General features: G+C 45.8%; 2 protein-coding genes across 2 annotated transcripts in view; both read right to left on the reverse strand.

The window, feature by feature from the left end:
* Nucleotides 1-448: 448 nt before the first annotated feature.
* Nucleotides 449-1,265, reverse strand: LOC130022337 (zinc finger protein 239-like; the record flags this gene model as incomplete). The annotated part of the gene is given in 2 exon segments (XM_056113086.1): nucleotides 449-493; nucleotides 495-1,265. Coding segments are annotated over 2 exon segments (816 nt in total), but the record flags the coding sequence as incomplete, so codon positions are not given.
* A 6,371-nt stretch (nucleotides 1,266-7,636) lies between these two features.
* The window catches only part of LOC130022015 (zinc finger protein 571-like), a gene marked incomplete at its 5' end in the record, with an annotated part of 62,655 nt that continues 52,278 nt past the window's right edge, over nucleotides 7,637-18,013 (reverse strand). Inside the window, one exon of the mRNA XM_056112740.1 lies at nucleotides 7,637-7,654. Coding sequence (XP_055968715.1) covers nucleotides 7,637-7,654 — 18 coding nt within the window. The remainder of the gene's footprint in view (nucleotides 7,655-18,013) is intronic.

Genomic DNA, 18,013 nt, shown 5'->3' on the forward strand with positions numbered 1-18,013 from the left:
CAAGAATACTGGCATAGGTGCAGCCCGGGTGAAAATCAGCAAGCTTCAGCAAAGTACTTCCCACATTCCTTACATATATACGGTTTCTCTCCACTGTGAATTCTCCTATGTATAGTCAATTGCGAGGATGAAGTAAAGGCCTTTCCTCATTCCTTACATATATATGGTTTCTCTCCAGTGTGAATTCTCCTATGTATAGTAAGGTTTGAGGATTGAGCAAAGGCCTTCCCACATTCCTTACATATATACGGTTTCTCTCCAGTGTGAATTCTCCTATGTATAGTAAGGCTTGAGGATTGAGCAAAGGCCTTCCCACATTCCTTACATATATACGGTTTCTCTCCAGTGTGAATTCTCCTATGTACACTAAGTCTTGAGGCCAAAATAAAGGCCTTTCCACATTCCTTACAAACATAGGGTCTCTCTCCAGTGTGAATTTTCCAATGTTCACTAAGTCTTGAGGCCAAAACAAAGGCCTTTCCACATTCATTACATATATACGGTTTCTCTCCAGTGTGAATTCTCCTATGTACATTAAGGCTTGAGGCTGTAGCAAAGGCCTTTCCACATTCCTTACATATATATGGTTTCTCTCCAGTGTGAATTCTCCTATGTACAGTAAGTTTTGAGGCTCTAGCAAAGGCCTTCCCACATTCCTTACATATATACGGTTTCTCTCCAGTGTGAATTCTCCTATGTACACGAAGGCTTGAGGCTTCAGCAAAGGACTTCCCACATTCCTTACATATATACGGTTTCTCTCCAGTGTGAATTCTCCTATGTACACTAAGGTTTGAGGATACAGCAAAGGACTTCCCACATTCCTTACATATATACGGTTTCTCTCCAGTGTGAATTCTCCTATGTACACTAAGCTTTGAGGATTCAGCAAAGGACTTCCCACATTCCTTACATATATACGGTTTCTCTCCAGTGTGAATTCTCCTATGTACACTAAGCTTTGAGGATTTAGCAAAGGACTTCCCACATTCCTTACATATATACGGTTTCTCTCCAGTGTGAATTCTACTATGTACACTAAGTTTTGAGGATTCAGCAAAGGACTTCCCACATTCCTTACATATATACGGTTTCTCTCCAGTGTGAATTCTCCTATGTACACTAAGCTTTGAGGATTTAGCAAAGGACTTCCCACATTCCTTACATATATACGGTTTCTCTCCAGTGTGAATTCTCCTATGTACACTAAGTTTTGAGGCCAAAATAAAGGCCTTTCCACATTCCTTACAGTCATAGGGTCTCTCTCCAGTGTGAATTTTCCAATGTTCACTAAGTCTTGAGGCCAAAGCAAAGGCCTTTCCACATTCCTTACATATATACGGTTTCTCTCCAGTGTGAATACTTCTATGTACACTGAGGCCTGAGGATCGAGTAAAGGCATTAGCATACTCCTGACATATATAAGGCTTCTCTGCACTATGAGTTTTCATAGGTCCATTAGAACTAGAGGTCTGAATGAAGGCCTTCCCACATGTCTGACATTCATGAGGTTTCTCTCCTGTATGAATTCTCCTATGCATAAGATGTGATGATTGATCAAAGGCCTTCCCACATGTTTCACATGCAAAAGGTTTCGCTCCTGAATTTATATTCATATGTTCATGATGGAGTAACCCTTGACTCACACTTTGTTCTTGGGGCTGACATTTCTGGGGATTCTGTCCACTATGGTTTTCTAAGGGAACACCACAGTGCTGAGAACATGGGGAGGCTCCTCCACATTCCTTACACCTATATGGGTTCTGCTCACGGTGACTGTGGTTGAGGGTATGTTGCTGTGAGGGACTAACTATAAACAGTGCTTCTCTCCCTAGCAGGTACCCCATTGGGGAATTTTGTGTCTGTGAACTGAGAATAACACACTCCAAGGAACTTTTTCCAGGAGAGGGCTTCTTCAGAGTGAGGTAGCTCTCACCGTTCTGATCACCCTCAGAAGAAATCCCGCCTGTCTCGTCGTCCTCATGGGGCTGAGGGCAGGATTGATCAGTCGAGACATTATCATACAGTGCAGAATCAGAGACATTCCACTCGGGGTGGCAGCTTTCCTGCAGAACAACAGAGGATTCTAATTATTGACTTATTCACTGAGTCTTCCTGTCAAAAAACTGAGTCCTTCAGATGTAGTTCCACACATATGCACCACAAAAATGCAATTACTGACATATGAATTGTCTTACTATTGAAAAACTTCATGTTACCGTAAGTTGGACGCACAACATTGATGGATAGAGAGTAAATTCTGGGACTTCCCCCCCTTTTAATTTAATGAAGGAATACAACTAGAAATAATTCCTTCTATAGAAAACGGACACATCCATTTCAAGAGAAAATGAAATAGATCCACATGTGGATTTGGTTAAAGTTCTGTGTGGAACCTGTGATGCAGGGGTGAAGACTACGCTGCATCGTAACGCAGCTGAGACAGATCACGTGGCCATTGCAATGCTCTCACCACAAGTGATGCCTTTCAGGATCAATAAAGTTTTTTTTTCTTTCTGTTTTGTAGTTTCTATTCATTGGAGGTTGGGTGGGTGAAGGAGCACACCATGCAGTGTCTCGGATCAGTTCTGTGTGTCTATGCTGTCTATAAGGCGTGCTGGGTAAGGACCATCCATCCCTATGCAAAACAAGTATATTTCTCACTGCACCATCTCCAGGGTGCACAAATTAGCTTTCTAAACAACTACCACTGTCAAGCCAATCAAAAACTCACAGTATTTTTATACACGGTTGATGTCAGCACCTAGCAAAGCTATGAGTCCTCTACTCCAAGCATCAGGTGTTGGAATTTCTCCCTGACAATCCCAGCCCTCCACCTTTACAATCACATACTTGGTCCACTCCTGCTGGCATAATAATATTTCTTCTGTATTCGTGAATCTTACCAACTCACTCGTACTTGCTGACCCCATTCCCAAATCAAAGTGCTGTAATACCAAATTCTGAAGTCGCGGTTTCAGTTCTGAAACTGAAGAGAACATGCAATTCACACATGTCACACATGTCACAATATGTAGCAAAATGATGCCATGTAGTTAAGAGTACATCTCTGTGGTTCTCAAAGTCCAAAGAGTCCCACACTAAACAAAAGATTCGGATAGTGGAAAACTGTGAGGATCTTGGCAATTCTACACTAGGTTATGTTTTTGTTTTTGAGCAGACCTGGTGATGTTCGGGGAACCAGGTTATTGAACAGATTATTGTACAGGTCACATTCAGGCACTGCAAGGCGCTCCCTGCTGTACTATCGTTTAGATCCAAACTATCAATGTTATGGTCTTATTTATTCGAAAGCCATGGAAGCAAATTACAGGATTATTCTGTGATTGACAGTCCAAGGAAATGAAGAGCACCTTGAGTGCGGCTCAGACCCAAGGATACAGGACACCAAGGCCCCGGCCTCAGCAGCATGTTTCACACATGCTCAGGGCACCCATACACTGCACAGGGCCTGATCCAGGAAGGGTCCTCAGACACTCACCCGCACACACGCCTCTCCTACCCGACCTCAAAACTCCTCCTTCAAGCCAGGAGATCACTGCAGGCTTCATTCCAGTGTGCCCTGCCCCAACAGAGACAGAGGCATGGATAAGTCACAGGGAAAAGGTGACAGGTAAATGCCCATGTTTTCTTGATAAAAATCATGAACAGAATGTCCATTTCCAAAATTCCACATATTTCTAGTTATTCGAAGGTAAGACCCAAGAAAATATCACAGATACTCTAGACCTGGCCTTGTGTATGGCCGACAGGGGGTTGATTAGCACAGTATGTTTTTGTTTTTTGTCTTGTTTTGGGTCTCACCTGGCAATGATCAGGGGAGACTCCTGACTCTGTATTCAGAAATCACTGCTGCTGGTGCTCGGGTATGACATGGGTTGCCGGGAATTTAACCCACGTGCACCGCTTGCAAGAAAATCACTTTCATCCCTGTACTATCTCTCTAGGTTCAGCAGCACATGGAGTTTCCTGAGCCCCTCAAGAACTTTTCACGGATTTCAGTAAAACTAAGTGCATAATAAATCTGGAAATGGCCAAGGGTCACAAGATACCCTTATTTTTTAAGCTAAAAATGTATCCAGAAAGAGAGCACAGCAGGAGTTTCTCACGGACAATCCAGTCGTGATACCCGATATCTCCTAGGGTCCCTCATGCCAGCCAGGAGCGATCCCTGAGTGCAGAGTCCAGAAGCAAACCCTAAGTCCTGCTGAAGTCTCACAAGAACCATTAGAAGTAAATCAAAGCACTGAAATAGGGCAGCGTCCAATGAGTTGAGAGACGAAATACCAAATCCCCTGTGGTGGGAAAGAGATAGTACAGCAGATAAGACAGAAGTGCTGCACACACATGTGGGTTTGATCCCAGGCAGCCCATATGGTCTTGGAGCAAGGCCAGGTGTGGACCCTGAATACACAGGCAGAAATAATTCCTAATCCCTAAGGAAAAAAGAAAATGCAAAAACCGTCTGACTTGAGTGACTGATGCAAAAGTACTGGGGGTGAGGCAGCGACAGTTTAACTTGCCAAGAGGTTTAAATATACGGTTCCATATGTCCCCTGAACACTTGTAGGCGTCATCCTTTAGCAAAGAGCCAGGAGAACTGTGGACTGTGCCCCCCAAACAAAGGCAACAGCAAAACCAATTAAACACACAAAATTTCGTGTAGTACACAAAGTAAATTGTTGCACCAATGGATGGAACTATTTAAAGGGCCTGAGTGATAACTGGGCAGATAGGGATCTTCCCATGGACACAGTCGAAAACGGTTGATCTGAATCACCCCATAGGGTCCAGCTACCCCACAAGAGTAATTCCTGAAGACAAAGCTGAGAGTAAGCCCTGAGTATCCACAGGTGAACCCTAAAAAACATGAGGGAGGGAAGAGCTACTGCACGCCCGTCACAGAGCTACTGTTGGACACACAGCTTCCGCCCAACCCCAGGGAACCAACGCAGGTCTGTTCAGACATGGTTGGCTCCACACTGCTCTCACCGACAGCCTGCAGATTCTGGTAGGTCTCCAGCATCACGTCCCTGTAGAGCTTCCGCTGAGAGGCCTCCAGGCATAACCATTCCTCTGGGGTGAAGTTCACAGCCACGTCGTGGAAGGTCACTGTGTCCTGAGTCAGCACACGAAGAGGGTGGGAGTCAGAGTCTATCTTAGCCTCATTCACACTACTCTGAGGCCAGGTCCCAGGGTCCTATATTGTTGCGGGGCCCCTCCACTCCGAATAAACCAGCCTCCATGCTCACGCATGACTGATGGGCCACAAAAATCACATAAGGCAACTGGATCTGCTAAAGTGGGAGGACGTGATACAGAAGGTTCTTGGATATTTCTGCCTTTCCTGGTAACCCCCCCGGCCAATTCGAGCACCACTGTTCCAGTGAGCACTGTAGAGAGGATCACCTGAACACAGACTGTACGATCCAAAAGGCTATCCCTGGGTATAGCAAAAACTACTGCACGCTCACCGCTGCACCCCCACAGCACATGACCACTAGGATTGAGAACTCGGGAGTCCATATAGACAACTACTCAGAACAGTGCATGGCATGTCTGCCTGTAGGAACTCACTGCACTGGACCACCCCACATCCCGCTCAAAGAAGTTAGAAGTTTCTTGACCCCAACATCTCTACTGGCCGCAGAGATCCTTGGCTTTCTCCTTGGGATCAGCACATGCCCAGAAATCCACACACAAGATTATGTGAACGGAAGACTATATGGCCGAGCAGGTAGTCTCTCCAAAGTAGGAAGGACAAAACAGGAGAAAAGCAAATCTGGAGGCCCAAGTCATTGTAGTTGCCAGGGCGCAAACGGGGCCAACACACCCCAGGGTGCTCTGAGGCCAGTCAGTTGTGAATCCAGAGCACAGAGTCAAGAGGACAGCTGATGACAAAAACGATGCAAAAGAAGCCGAAGCAGCAGGTTGGCGTAACAGGACAGCTATTCCAGGGACAGCATGTAGGACTGGCGATCCCCAACATCCCATATGGTCCACAAGCACTGCCAGGGGCAATGCCAGAGTGCAGCACAAGAAATGATTGCAAGAATCCTTGCTCTGCCACCCCAAAGAAAACAGAAAACCCAAGATGAAACCTTTGGACCTCCAGCATCCCATTCGTCACCTAGACCTTTCAGGAATGAGCATTGAGCACTGAGCTTTGAGTACTCCTCATGCACCACTGGGTCGGCCCCAAGGCCAAATAAAACAAAACAAACATACACAAAAGCAGCTTCAAACAGCAGAATGGGACGGTCCGATCGGAAGTCTCATCTTGGAATCCGTCCAAAAGAAACTCAAACAGATGGTCCAGGAAGCCTGGGCACTCCTGGTACTACCTCATGTCATTCTATTCCTCTACTCCTACCTGGGGATGGTTTAGGAGAAGCCGCGTCACCATCTTCTCCTGTCACTGTTGTTCTGAGGATCAGCACGAGGCTCCCTGCAAAGACCTGGAGAAGTAGGAACATTCAGCACCAGACAGGAGCACCTCCTCCCACTCCTGAGCTCAGACCAGCCACACCCTCGGGCACAGCGTCACAATTCCAACTCTGGGAGACAATGGCAGAAGATTCCTGTCTCCGCTGGGGATGCAAATTTTGTTGGCATCTGTGCTGTACTTCAGGAGAGGAGCCTGGGCCCAGGCTAAAGGGGAAGAAAAGACAGCCTTCTCTGATCCCCAGATTCCTCTCTGGCTCCCACAGGAAAGTCCCTGTAGGCCCTTTCAGGGGCCGACTCTCAGCCCAGAAGCTCCTGAATACTAGCGCCCCCCTGCAGCTGGCAGCAGTGCTGTCCCTTGGGAACCGTAGCCTGGAATGTGTCTACACCATGTGACTTAGAGTGAACAAATCTTCGACGCTCTCTTGCAGGGTAGACAAGGACATGAACCTGGGCACTCTGTTCTGGGGACCTCAGTATTTACCACAATGGCAGGTGTCGTCTGCTCAGGGAGAGATGAAGAGTCAGGGCTTCTTTGCAGCTTGATGTGAGGGACCTGAAATTCATGAACCAGAAAAACATACACTGGTATTGTGGATAGAAGGCAATAATGTGAACTGGGTGCTTGACTAGATGAACCAACTAATCCTCTGTATCCGATATGGCCCCCAGCAGTGCCAGGGATAATACCTGAGCTTAGAGACTCGAGTAACTCATGAGCATCTCCGCGTATGTGCTCTCTCTCCCCCTAAAATATAAAGAACCAAAAATATCCCCCAAAATACATTTTCATTGGCAAACCTCTGCCACCTGCAGGCCCCCTTCCCCCCCACATACCCCGCATGATCGCGTCTATCACGGGAGAAAATGAAGATAACCAGCAACAGGTCTCCTGCCATTAGGTGGAGGGGCTGAAGCTCTGCCCCTCAAATCTCGGGATTCTACAGAAGTGAGCTTAGGGCCGATGGTTCTAACATGGCACTGCTGGGACGATTGGATTAGCCAAGCCCTCGGATGATTCCCGCATTCACCCACTGTTGCCCCATCCTGGAGCTGGAGACGATCATGGCAAAAGAGGCATGCCAGAATCACGAACTCACAACTGTCACACCTGAACCCTGAGACAGCCCCCACTGCACCCCCAAAGCTCTGTGTCGCCCTAAAGCCTCGATCACACCTCACGATCCACCTGTATGTTGGCGAACAAGTGAAAAACCAGCGCAAAAGTGCCCCCCAATTTGGCTCGGCCCCTCGGCTCAGAGTGTGGAAACGGGAAGGTGCAGGGTGCTCACAGGAGGTTGTTCGAATCCTGCAACTAAATCCTTCTTCAGAGTCCCCCTTCCAGGATGGGGAGCAAATTTACTTGTCCTTTGCCAAGTGAGCAACAGCCCCAGTGTCTGAGTGAGGGATGGAAAAAGAAACATGACATTTATGACATCACTTATGACATCACTTCCGCTTCCATTAGGTACTGTAAAGAGCCAGAGTCTAGGCACGGAGAACCTTTTTGCCACCCAGGTGAATCTGTGCTGCACGGGGGATGGACTCGAATAGAGGAGTGGAGAGGCAAATGCTGGACTGGTCGGTCACACACTGGGGGCCTGGGGGTAAGGAGAAGTCGCCTGATCCTGCATTTTCACCTAACATCGGACCAATGATATCTAAACACAGAAAGTTACCCTGACTCTTCTCAAATGATCTTTGCGCTCAGAGACAAGAGTAAACACTGAGCACTGTAGACTGTGGTGAAAAATATAACAAGAAAAAAGGCAAATTCTACTGAAGGGGGGAAAATGATGTACAAAGACAAATTTGAGAGTGAAACATTAAAAGAGTCAAATTTCTGGTCCTTAAAAATCCCCTATTCTTGGGGCTGGAGAGATAGCACAGTGGGTAGGGTGTTTGCCTTGCACGCAGCCAAACCGGGTTCGATTCCCAGCATTCCATATGGTCCCCTGAGCATTTCCAGGAGTAACTCCTGAGTGCAAAGCCAGGAGGAATCCCTGTGCATCGCCAAGTGTGACCCAAAAAAGAAAAAATAATCCCCTATTTTTGATCTATCCGTGCTACAGAAACTTACAGTTTCTCCTGAATCCCTGTTGTTCTTTCACCATTGTGCATATATATGTGTATATATAAGTGTGACTTTGTGTGATTTTTGTTTCGAGTCCACAACTGGCATATTCAGGGCTTACTCCTAGCTCTACACGCAGGAATCACTCTGGTACAGACCATATGGTATGCAGGGGATAGAACCTGGGTCGATTGCTTGTATGGTTAAGTCCTTACCCACTGTACTATGGCTCCGGGACTAAGTAAACGTGCTCCTAGCACACCCAGTGGGATTCCTGAGCAAATGTCCTTACTCCTGGAAAACCGAAACTTTCTTGCTTAAAAAAAACAAAATCCTTTACCCTGGTTGGACTCTAGTTCTAAACAATTTAGGTTTAACATTGGTTCATCATTTCTCCTGTGCTACAAGGAGCTGAGGCTTTCTGAGTAACACCCATCCCAATCACACCCATTTCCTTAGTATTCGTCTTTAATTCCCTGTGCTCTGCTTCCCCTATACATTATTCACCCATTTTCCCTAGATACAACCTGTGAATTGTAAAGTCAGATTCTCCAGAGATCTCTGGATTTTGTATTTGTAAATAAAATGTTGACTTTCTCTTTCCTTTATATCCTCTACAGTTTACTTTATAAAAATATCCTTTTTTTCTCCTGAACAAGGGCCAGTGCAGTCCCAAGTTGGGAAGATTGTGCTGGGATGATTGGGATGGCCATGCCCCCAGCCCTCAGCTTTGTCTAGACAAAGGAAGTCAATATTATGCTTTTTTAACTTCAGAGTTAATTAACTGCAGATACTATATACTCCTGGGCATTGTCTTGTTTATGAGACTTAAGCATCATCTGCCCTTTGTTCTTAGCACCCCAAAAGCAAGAGACTGAATGGACCCAGGAGAGCTGTGAGCTACCCAGGCATCGAAAAGGGACAGGAAAGAGGGGTGACTGATCATTTACGCAGATAAACATTTGGCAGAGTAAATTCTCATGGGGAGATTTACCCAAGGAGACACTCTGTCTCCCAGGGATATCTTCGTTGCTTTTATCTTTTCCTCTAGTTGTATAAGTTATCAACACTTGTAGTTGTTTGGATAAACACAGTAAGAGACAAATATCCCAACACTTAGTTCTCTGGGCTTTGACAGCAAATAAGGCTTTTTTCCTTTTTGCTTTTTAGGGTCACACCCGGTGATACAAGGGAATACTCCTGGCTCTGAGCTCAGGAGTTACTCCTGGCATTGCAGAAGGGACCATATGGGATGCTGGGAATCGAACCCAGGTTGGCCATGTGCAAGCCAAACACCCTACCCGCTGTGCTATCTCTCCAGCCCCCAGAGCAAATAAGGCTTTTAACACTTACTTCTCTGGGCTCTGAGACCAAGCAAGGCTTTTACTGTAAATCCCAGACTAAGTCTTCAGGCCAGTTCACCTTCTCCTTCCCCATGGGGATCCTGTCTCTAATGCTGTAACTGTTTGCATCAAGACCATGCACACGTGCTTTCTAGAATGTTCCATTTCGAAGCTGGGGTAGTTTTCCCACTTGCCCCTGGTCCATACAAGTTCCACGGCAGAACCTCCCTTTTGGGGTGTTAGGAACTACTTTAACTGAAGCCCGAGTCAAGTAATTATGACCAAGCAATTATGCCCAGGAGTAGATATACTTGAGTCCATCTACTCCGAAATACCAGGAGTATAAGCATTGATGGTCTTTCTGTGTTTAACCAAAGAACAGTGCTGTAGAGTGAAAACATAAAAATGCTATAGGGGAAACAGGGAAGCAGGTACAAATACACAGCCACTTCAACTACAAAGCAGTACAAATACAAAGTTGAGAATAATCAGAAAGTTATGGTATATAAGTAATCAAGACTGGCCTGGGAAATTGAGACAACGCGAAGAAAAATACAAAGGAAATGTTAAAGATAAACTTTAACTAAATTAGGGATGTTAGCAAGGACATGATAAGCTTTTCTGGGAGAAGCAAAAGGGGCAATTCACAGATGAAGCCTAAGACACTTTGGGTTAATATCCAGCAGATCACCAAGAGCCTGGCCCCTGTTTCCTTCTTTGATCCTCTGTTACCCTTCACCGGCCAGGGTGGGGAGACCAATCACAGCCACCAAAGGCATGCAGCGCATGTCCAGACATTATTTGAACACAACTCTCTGTGTAATAGCCGGGTTTTGCCTAATCAGGGAGAGATGAAGAGTCGGGGTGCAATTTTCAAATTGATTTTAGGATACAGAAATTCTACGTTAGAAAAAACAACAATGTGGATTCAGAGATATTAAGCTGGGAGGGGCATTCCCATGCTGACCCTGATTGATATTCGGCATCTCACATGACACCTAAAGAACTTAAAAAAAAAAAAAAAGAATTCCAGAGTGCTGCTCCTTAAAGAAGCCGGGAGATTACATATTTGTGCCCAAAATACAACCAAAAATAGCCCTAAAGTAAATTATCAGTTGCAAACCGCAACCACCCCTAGAACCCCACCCATGGCTGGTCTGGAAATCAAGGCTACTAATGAGTAGTGACTGAGGGCTACAGTGTCACTGAACAGTCCTTTTATAGTTTTGGAGGCACCACCGGCGATATGGACGAGAAATGTCTAACTGCGCTCAGGCACCCGTCCTGGTCGAGCTTGGAGATCGATCTTGGGTGGGCCAGATGCAAAGCAAACGCCCTAACCGCTGTGCTATCTCTCAGGTCCTCTAAGTGAACCTGCAGCTTCTACAGCAGTGAGGTTGGGGCCAAAGCTCCCAAAACAGGGCCCAGCGCAGTCCCGAGCTGGGAGGGTAGGAACGGCACAGTGCCCCCCCCACCCACTCGGCCCCGCGCCCACCTGCCGCCGTCCCACGGCGGAACTGCAGGGGATCCCCAGAACCACGCACTCACACCCGCAACCCCTGCGCCCCAGCAAAACTCCCACTGCACTCACCAAAGCTCCGAGTCCCCCACAAAACCCCGCCGGGCCGGGCCACAGGAACCGCCTGGATATCAGTTGAAAAAGCTTAAAAGTGTCCTTAGAGCTGGCTTGGCTCCGCCCCTCAGTGCAGAAACTGGGAGGCGCAGTGCGGGGTGCTCACCGGAGGCCGCTAGTGTCCTGCCACGAAAACGGCCTTCACAGACCCCTTCCACGACGGGACAGACAGCCTCTTCTCCCTTCACCTGCTTAACAAATGGAGGCCTGATCCAGCATCTTGCATGCAAACATGGAAATGCCCTGCTGTGACGTCACTTCCGCTTCTGCAAGCAGCCTTAAAGGGCCAGACACCAGCTGCGCAGAGAACAGCTAGGAAAATGCAGGTAAATGTGTAAGACTCGTTGGCTGGAGCGAAAGCACAGTGGATAGGGTGTTTGCCTTGTAAGCAGCTGACTCAGGTTCAATCATCTGGATTCTATATGGTCCCATTTTGGTGTATAAGAGATTGTTAGGATTTTACTGCTTCCAAAGTGTAAGTCTCAAAACGTTTACCCTCAATGTTTGTGTAAATCAAAGGGAAAACTGAATACAATGAGTGCAGATATGCTACAGCGAATGAAGTGCTTCCTTGCATGTGGCTCTACCTGGACACAAATTATGGACAGCACTGTGGGATGTGACTCCCAGAACATAACACAGAAGGGCCTGAAGAATAGAGGTTTGCCCTCTATACAACGTCAAAAAAGGCTAACCACAGAATCCTGGTTGGTCTATGCCATGATCTATGCAAAGCAGGGCCTCTGAGCCAAGTCAGAGTCACAGCAAAGAATGAAACCATGGTGAGTCGTGACAGTACCCAGCAAAATGCAATGTTTGTACCTATTTACTTCTTATTTAATTCCTTCCACCTTGCCTTATCACTAAGAACCATTATTTAACAGTTAAGATACTGGGAAGTCCACATGCCAGGACATTGTCATAACCATGGTGCAGGGGATAATCAGCAAGTACCTTTCACTTACGGTACTAGTATCACAGGAAGCTTTCACATATAACAGGATTATTTCCTTCCTTACTGTACTTTTGTATCTATCCCCCACCTACTTGTTGAAACTAAAATTGTTTTACCCAAGGACCCTGTTCTGACGCCGGCCATTGTTACCATGGAAGTGATTGATCCAACATAACTTTTATATTTACTAAAGCTTGAGGGAACATGAAAGCTTTCCTATATTCCTTACCTACAGGATTTCCTCCAGGATTGTCTTTAAAGTTGCAGGTGAGAATAATTCACTTTCCACGTTCTTACATAAATATATATATATATTCTTACATATATAAATATGTATATTTATATATAGCTTCTCTCCAGTGTGAATTCTCCTATGCATAAGGCCCAAGGATCCAGGAAAGTCCTTCCCACACTCCTGACAGATATAATTTTTCACTGCAAAATGACTTTTCACATGCGCAGTAAGGGCTGGAGACAAACTGAACACCTTTCCACATTCCTTACACTTATGAGATTTCTCTCCACTGTGAATTTTCCTGTTCAGAAAGCTATGCCAATTGCATCAAAATCTTCCTGCAGTAATTTCATATATAAGGCCTCAATCCAGGATAAATTTTTCTCACACAGAAAAGCTTGAGGATTGAGTAAAAATCTTCCCACACCCCTACATATGTCTTCTTCGAGAATGAATTTTCCTATGTTTAATAAGGAGTTAGGGGAAAGTGAAGGCTTTGCAAAAGTCATAACAAACATAAGGTTTGTCTCCTATATGAAAATTTCAGTGTCACAAAAGGATTGTGAAATAAGCAAAGGCCTTGCCACACTCCTTACATATATACATGGATTCACGGCAATGTGCGTTCTCTTATGGACAAAAACGTTTGAATAGTAAGTGAAGACCCTCCCACAGTAGTGACACGAACAGTGTTTCATTCACCTGTATGAACATTCCTATGCTCAGAAAGACATGAGATGAAAGGCCTTTCCACCAACCTCACATATATAAGGGTTTTCTACAAAACAGAATTTATGAAAACTAAGACTTCAGGAAGAAGCAAAGGCCTTCCTACATTGCTCCCAAATATAAGTTATCTCTCCAGTGTTCCAGTGTGAGTTTTTCTGTGTACTAAGGCTTGTGGAATAAGCAAAGACTTTCACTCTGTATATGCATATGGTTTCTTTCCAGTGTGACTTTTTCCGTGCATACTAAGATGTATGAGACAGAGAAAGGCCACAGCACATTCCTTACATGCATACGGACTCTCCAGTATGAAATCTCCTATGTATAAGGTATGAGGATCCATCAAAGGCCTTCCCACATTCCTTAAACAGTTTCTCTCCTGTGTGGATGTTCACATAGTCCCACCGGGGTCATGCTGGACTCAAAAGTTTGTCCTCAGTGCTTACATTTCTGGGAATTCTGTCCAATATGGGCTTCTATGGGAAAGTGATGGTGCTGAGGACATGGGAAGAGTGATCTTTTGATCACCCTAAGAACACCTCCCACCTGTCTCGGCATCCCTGTGGGGATGAGGGCCAAATTGCTCACTTGAGCCTTTATCACAGTGTGCAGGAAGAGACATTCCACCAGGGCTGGCTACTGCCATGTAGAAGAACAGAGGATTGCACTCATTAGTCTATGCCATGAGAGTTTTCATGTGAAAAGAAATTAAGCTCTGTAGGTAGGTAGCTGGTAGGGTACGGGACAATGAGTTTCTTGGGGAAATAATAAATCCAGATGGGGATGAAAGTAGTGACTCCGAAGCCAACCCTGGGTATTCAGAGAGGAACTGGCTTAGCAGAAACCCAGAGAGCTGGACACATGGAAGAGGAACAAAGGCTGTTAAGAACATCAGAGAGCAAGGTCTGGCCAATGCTCTACCCCTTGACAACACGCAAGCAGTGGACTCTCAGCTTCAAAAAAAACCCAGGAGGCAGTTTCAGAAACATGATTTCAAACTGAGAGTATCACGCTAGTACAGTGCGCTGCTTGCAGTCAATCTAGGTACAATGTCCAGAATTCCAAAGGGTCCCCTGAGCACGATCTGACTAATAGATGGATGGAATTTTCCTTTATCCAATCGTAAATGTTTCCTTTTTTACCTCTATTATTAGTAAAATAACATGGGTGGGATCCAGGAATGTGACCATCCTTGTGAGAAATCACAGGTAAACGGAATGGTCTCATGGGATGTGGAGAGCTTGGGACCTGACCCATATTCCCACTTATAAAAGATTTCATCAAGGCGCCCCTTCTATCCTTTCATATAACATTCTGTGCACAGTTACATGTATCTAAACTCTCCAACTGAGACCAGAGCAACTGTAGATCTGGGTAGGGTGTTGTTTGTACATGGCCAACCTAGGTTCAATCATCAGAATCCTGTAGTTTCCAGGAACACCATCAGAAATAATACCTGAGTGCAGAGCCAAGAGAAACCATTGAGGATCACCAGGTATTGTAGTATAATAGTGGTCTGCCCTTGCTCCCTGGCAGGTGAGATTTTATGTTTCTTGATTGCCCATAACCTTTCAATTACCTTTGTCACGTTCGCCTTACAAGCGGCCAACAAGGCCGACCTGAGTTCGATTCCTCCGCCCCTCTCGGAGAGCCTGGCAAGCTACCGAGAGTATTCGATATGCCAAACACAGTAACAACAAAATCTCCAATGGAGACGTTACTGGGCCCGCTCGAGCAAATCGATGATCAACGGGAGGGCCTTTACCTTTACCTTTACCTTGTCAACTGATCAGACTTTGACTTGTAAATATTGTCTTTCTCTTCTCCTTAATGTCTTTTGCATGGGTAGCTATTTCAGAGCAATTGCTTTTTGTATGGATACAGGAAGACAGTTACAAAGAAAAGCCTGAGCTTGAGAGTTGATGGTCTCCAGATAATATTACCTCCTGGACATCTGCTCTCTTGACTGAAGCCTCAGCTGCCCTTACTTCCTCAATCTCATAAAGAAGGGTCCGATGAGGGACTAGATGGACCCAGGGCAAGTGGTGAGCTAGCTTCGCTGGCATCGAAATGGGCCTGGTCAAAGTACCATAATGCTTATATATAAGAGCCTGATCATGGACAAATTTTGTCACGAATCAAAAAGTAATAACTAGACTTGGACGCTGCTGGGATTGGGAGTGATTGAACCGGCCTGAGTCTGAATCTGTGGTGAGAAGTCCCCAGGAGATTCACCAACAAGTTTAAAAGTGTCTATTACTATGTTCATACAGAATGGTAATCATTAGGACTAAATATGTCAATTAAGTTGCTGGTCGAAGGAGAGTAGTAACACACCGTTAGGGCTGCTTTTTCTTCATGGGCTGCAGGTGATGGGGAAGTCTAGAAAATCATTTTTCATTGCGCTTCCCTTGAGGAGGCGTGGATTGGAGTAGTGGTGAGAGAAGAAAAAGAGCAGCTTCAGGGAGACAGGGGGAATGAAGGAGACTGAGAAAAGAGATGGTCCTCCTCCACCCTGATCCCCTATCTTCCGGTATATAGGCGTTACACCCACCAACTGCCCCCGGTGCTGTGTAATCCCATCAATGGCCAAGACCCAGAGACTATAAAACCCTGCTCCTGAAAGAAAACACGCAGTCTCCTGCCTCCGTGTCTGGCTTTCTCACTGGTGCTTTTTGGAGGAGGGTGTGTTGAGTTTCCCTCCCAACCCCGAGCAGAGCCCTGGCAGCTCAAGACCTCTGGTTTGAGCCACAGCCATGTTTAAGACCACTCTCCAGAATTTCGGACGAGCCTCATGCATGAAGGAACCGGCAGAGGAACCCAGGTGTGCTGGACCTGGGGCTGAGATCTCCAAGCTGCTCCTATTGGGACTGGGCCTCCTCCACCCACATCTCCCATATTCCAGTATGTAGGCGTTACACCCACCAACTGTCCCCGGTGCCGTGTAATCCCATCAATGGTCAAGACCCAAAGACTATATATGCTTATCTATAAGAGCCTGGTTATCCCCCTTTTTGATTCATGACAGAATTTCATTTCATGTATGTGTGTGTGTTTGTGTGTATATATATATATATATATATATATATATATATATATATACACACACACATGTATATATATATATGTGTGTGTGTGTGTGTTTGTGTATGTGTGTATATCTAAACCTATATGCATACTTAATTTGTTCACAAGTCAACCTCCACCAACCAGTTTTGTAGAATGCAGGTTTGGATTTGGGCGCTACAGGTGGCAGAACTTTGACCTTACCTGAGTGGTGCTTGGGGAATCCTGCGTTTTACAGGAGACTACCATGGCAGACTGCTTGGAAGGACAGGTCCTGCATTCCTGGCCCATCTCTGACTGCAGGAATTCAAATTCTATATAAATAATGTGAACTTTGTGAGAAAGATATTGCAAGTGGCAGGGATGAGGCCCTGCTGGTAGATAGAGGGCAGGGCAGGGTTGCTGGTACCTGGGGCCTCCTGGTGCAAACCTGAGCCAGATGTACAGGGTACAATTTCAAAGGTTTGCAGCGGTCTGGAAGAGCTGAGAGTGAGTGGCAGGGCACTTGCATGAACGCAAAAGACTTAACTTCAGAACTTGAATTGCCAAGGAATGATCCCGGAGCACTGCTGGGTTTGGCAAAATCCCGCATAGCCAATCCTCCTCCTGCCCAAATAAAGGCAATGAGGAGTTAACGGCCAACAGAAGAGGTGTGAAATCTAGTAATATTTCTGAACGCGCAGTCCTCTGGGTTTTTTTTTGTTTTGGGACCACATCCAGAAATGCTCAGAGCTTACAGGCCAGGTTTTCAGACTATGATTTTACTCCTATGGGTACGTGATTTAATAAAAGAAAAAGAAGATGAAATATTATACTTGGATCCAGAGTGATAGTACAGTTGGCAGGGCATATGTTTGATCCCTGGCATCACATACAGTCCCCCAAAAACTGCTAGGAGTGATTCCTGAGTGCCAAGCTAGAAATAAAACCTGAGCATTACCGCTGTGTCCCAAAAAGAAAAAAGAAAAATTAAATTTAACGCAAATGAGATTTTAAAGTCCATAATTTCGCTAAGAGCCTCCAACTCCAACTCCTTCATTTTCACCTAACAGCCATCTGTTGAAAGGGCTCTAGAAATTTCACAGGTAAGAACTTTCCATGAAGGTATAAACAGGAGAGAGCACACCAGACTGAAGCAGATGCCAGCCACCTGGAAGCCCAGAGGGCCTTCCCTTGTATCCAGTGTCCACTAGTCCCCTGAGCACAGAGCAGGACACAGACCTCAAGTACTACCAGGTGTGGCCCCAAATCTCACCTCATCTTTTCCCCAAGTAGTGAGATACACCCAAGGAGAGGAGCTCAGAGGGCTGAGCACCTGATTTACCTTTGGGGGACAAGGCATGGCTCCCCCTGCAACTCAGACACACAGACACAAGAGGGGGAGAGTCTCTGACTATCTCCAAGTTTGTAGCAAATGGAGCGGGTGAGGGGGAGAGGGAAAGACAGGAAAAACACTCCAACTCCAAAAAGATGCATAAAAATTTCTCATGTGTCAAGACAAATTCTGAAGTGGGAG

The sequence above is a fragment of the Sorex fumeus genome, unplaced genomic scaffold (assembly GCF_029834395.1).
Source record: "Sorex fumeus unplaced genomic scaffold, SorFum_2.1 ptg000019l, whole genome shotgun sequence".
Classification (NCBI taxonomy): domain Eukaryota; kingdom Metazoa; phylum Chordata; class Mammalia; order Eulipotyphla; family Soricidae; genus Sorex; species Sorex fumeus.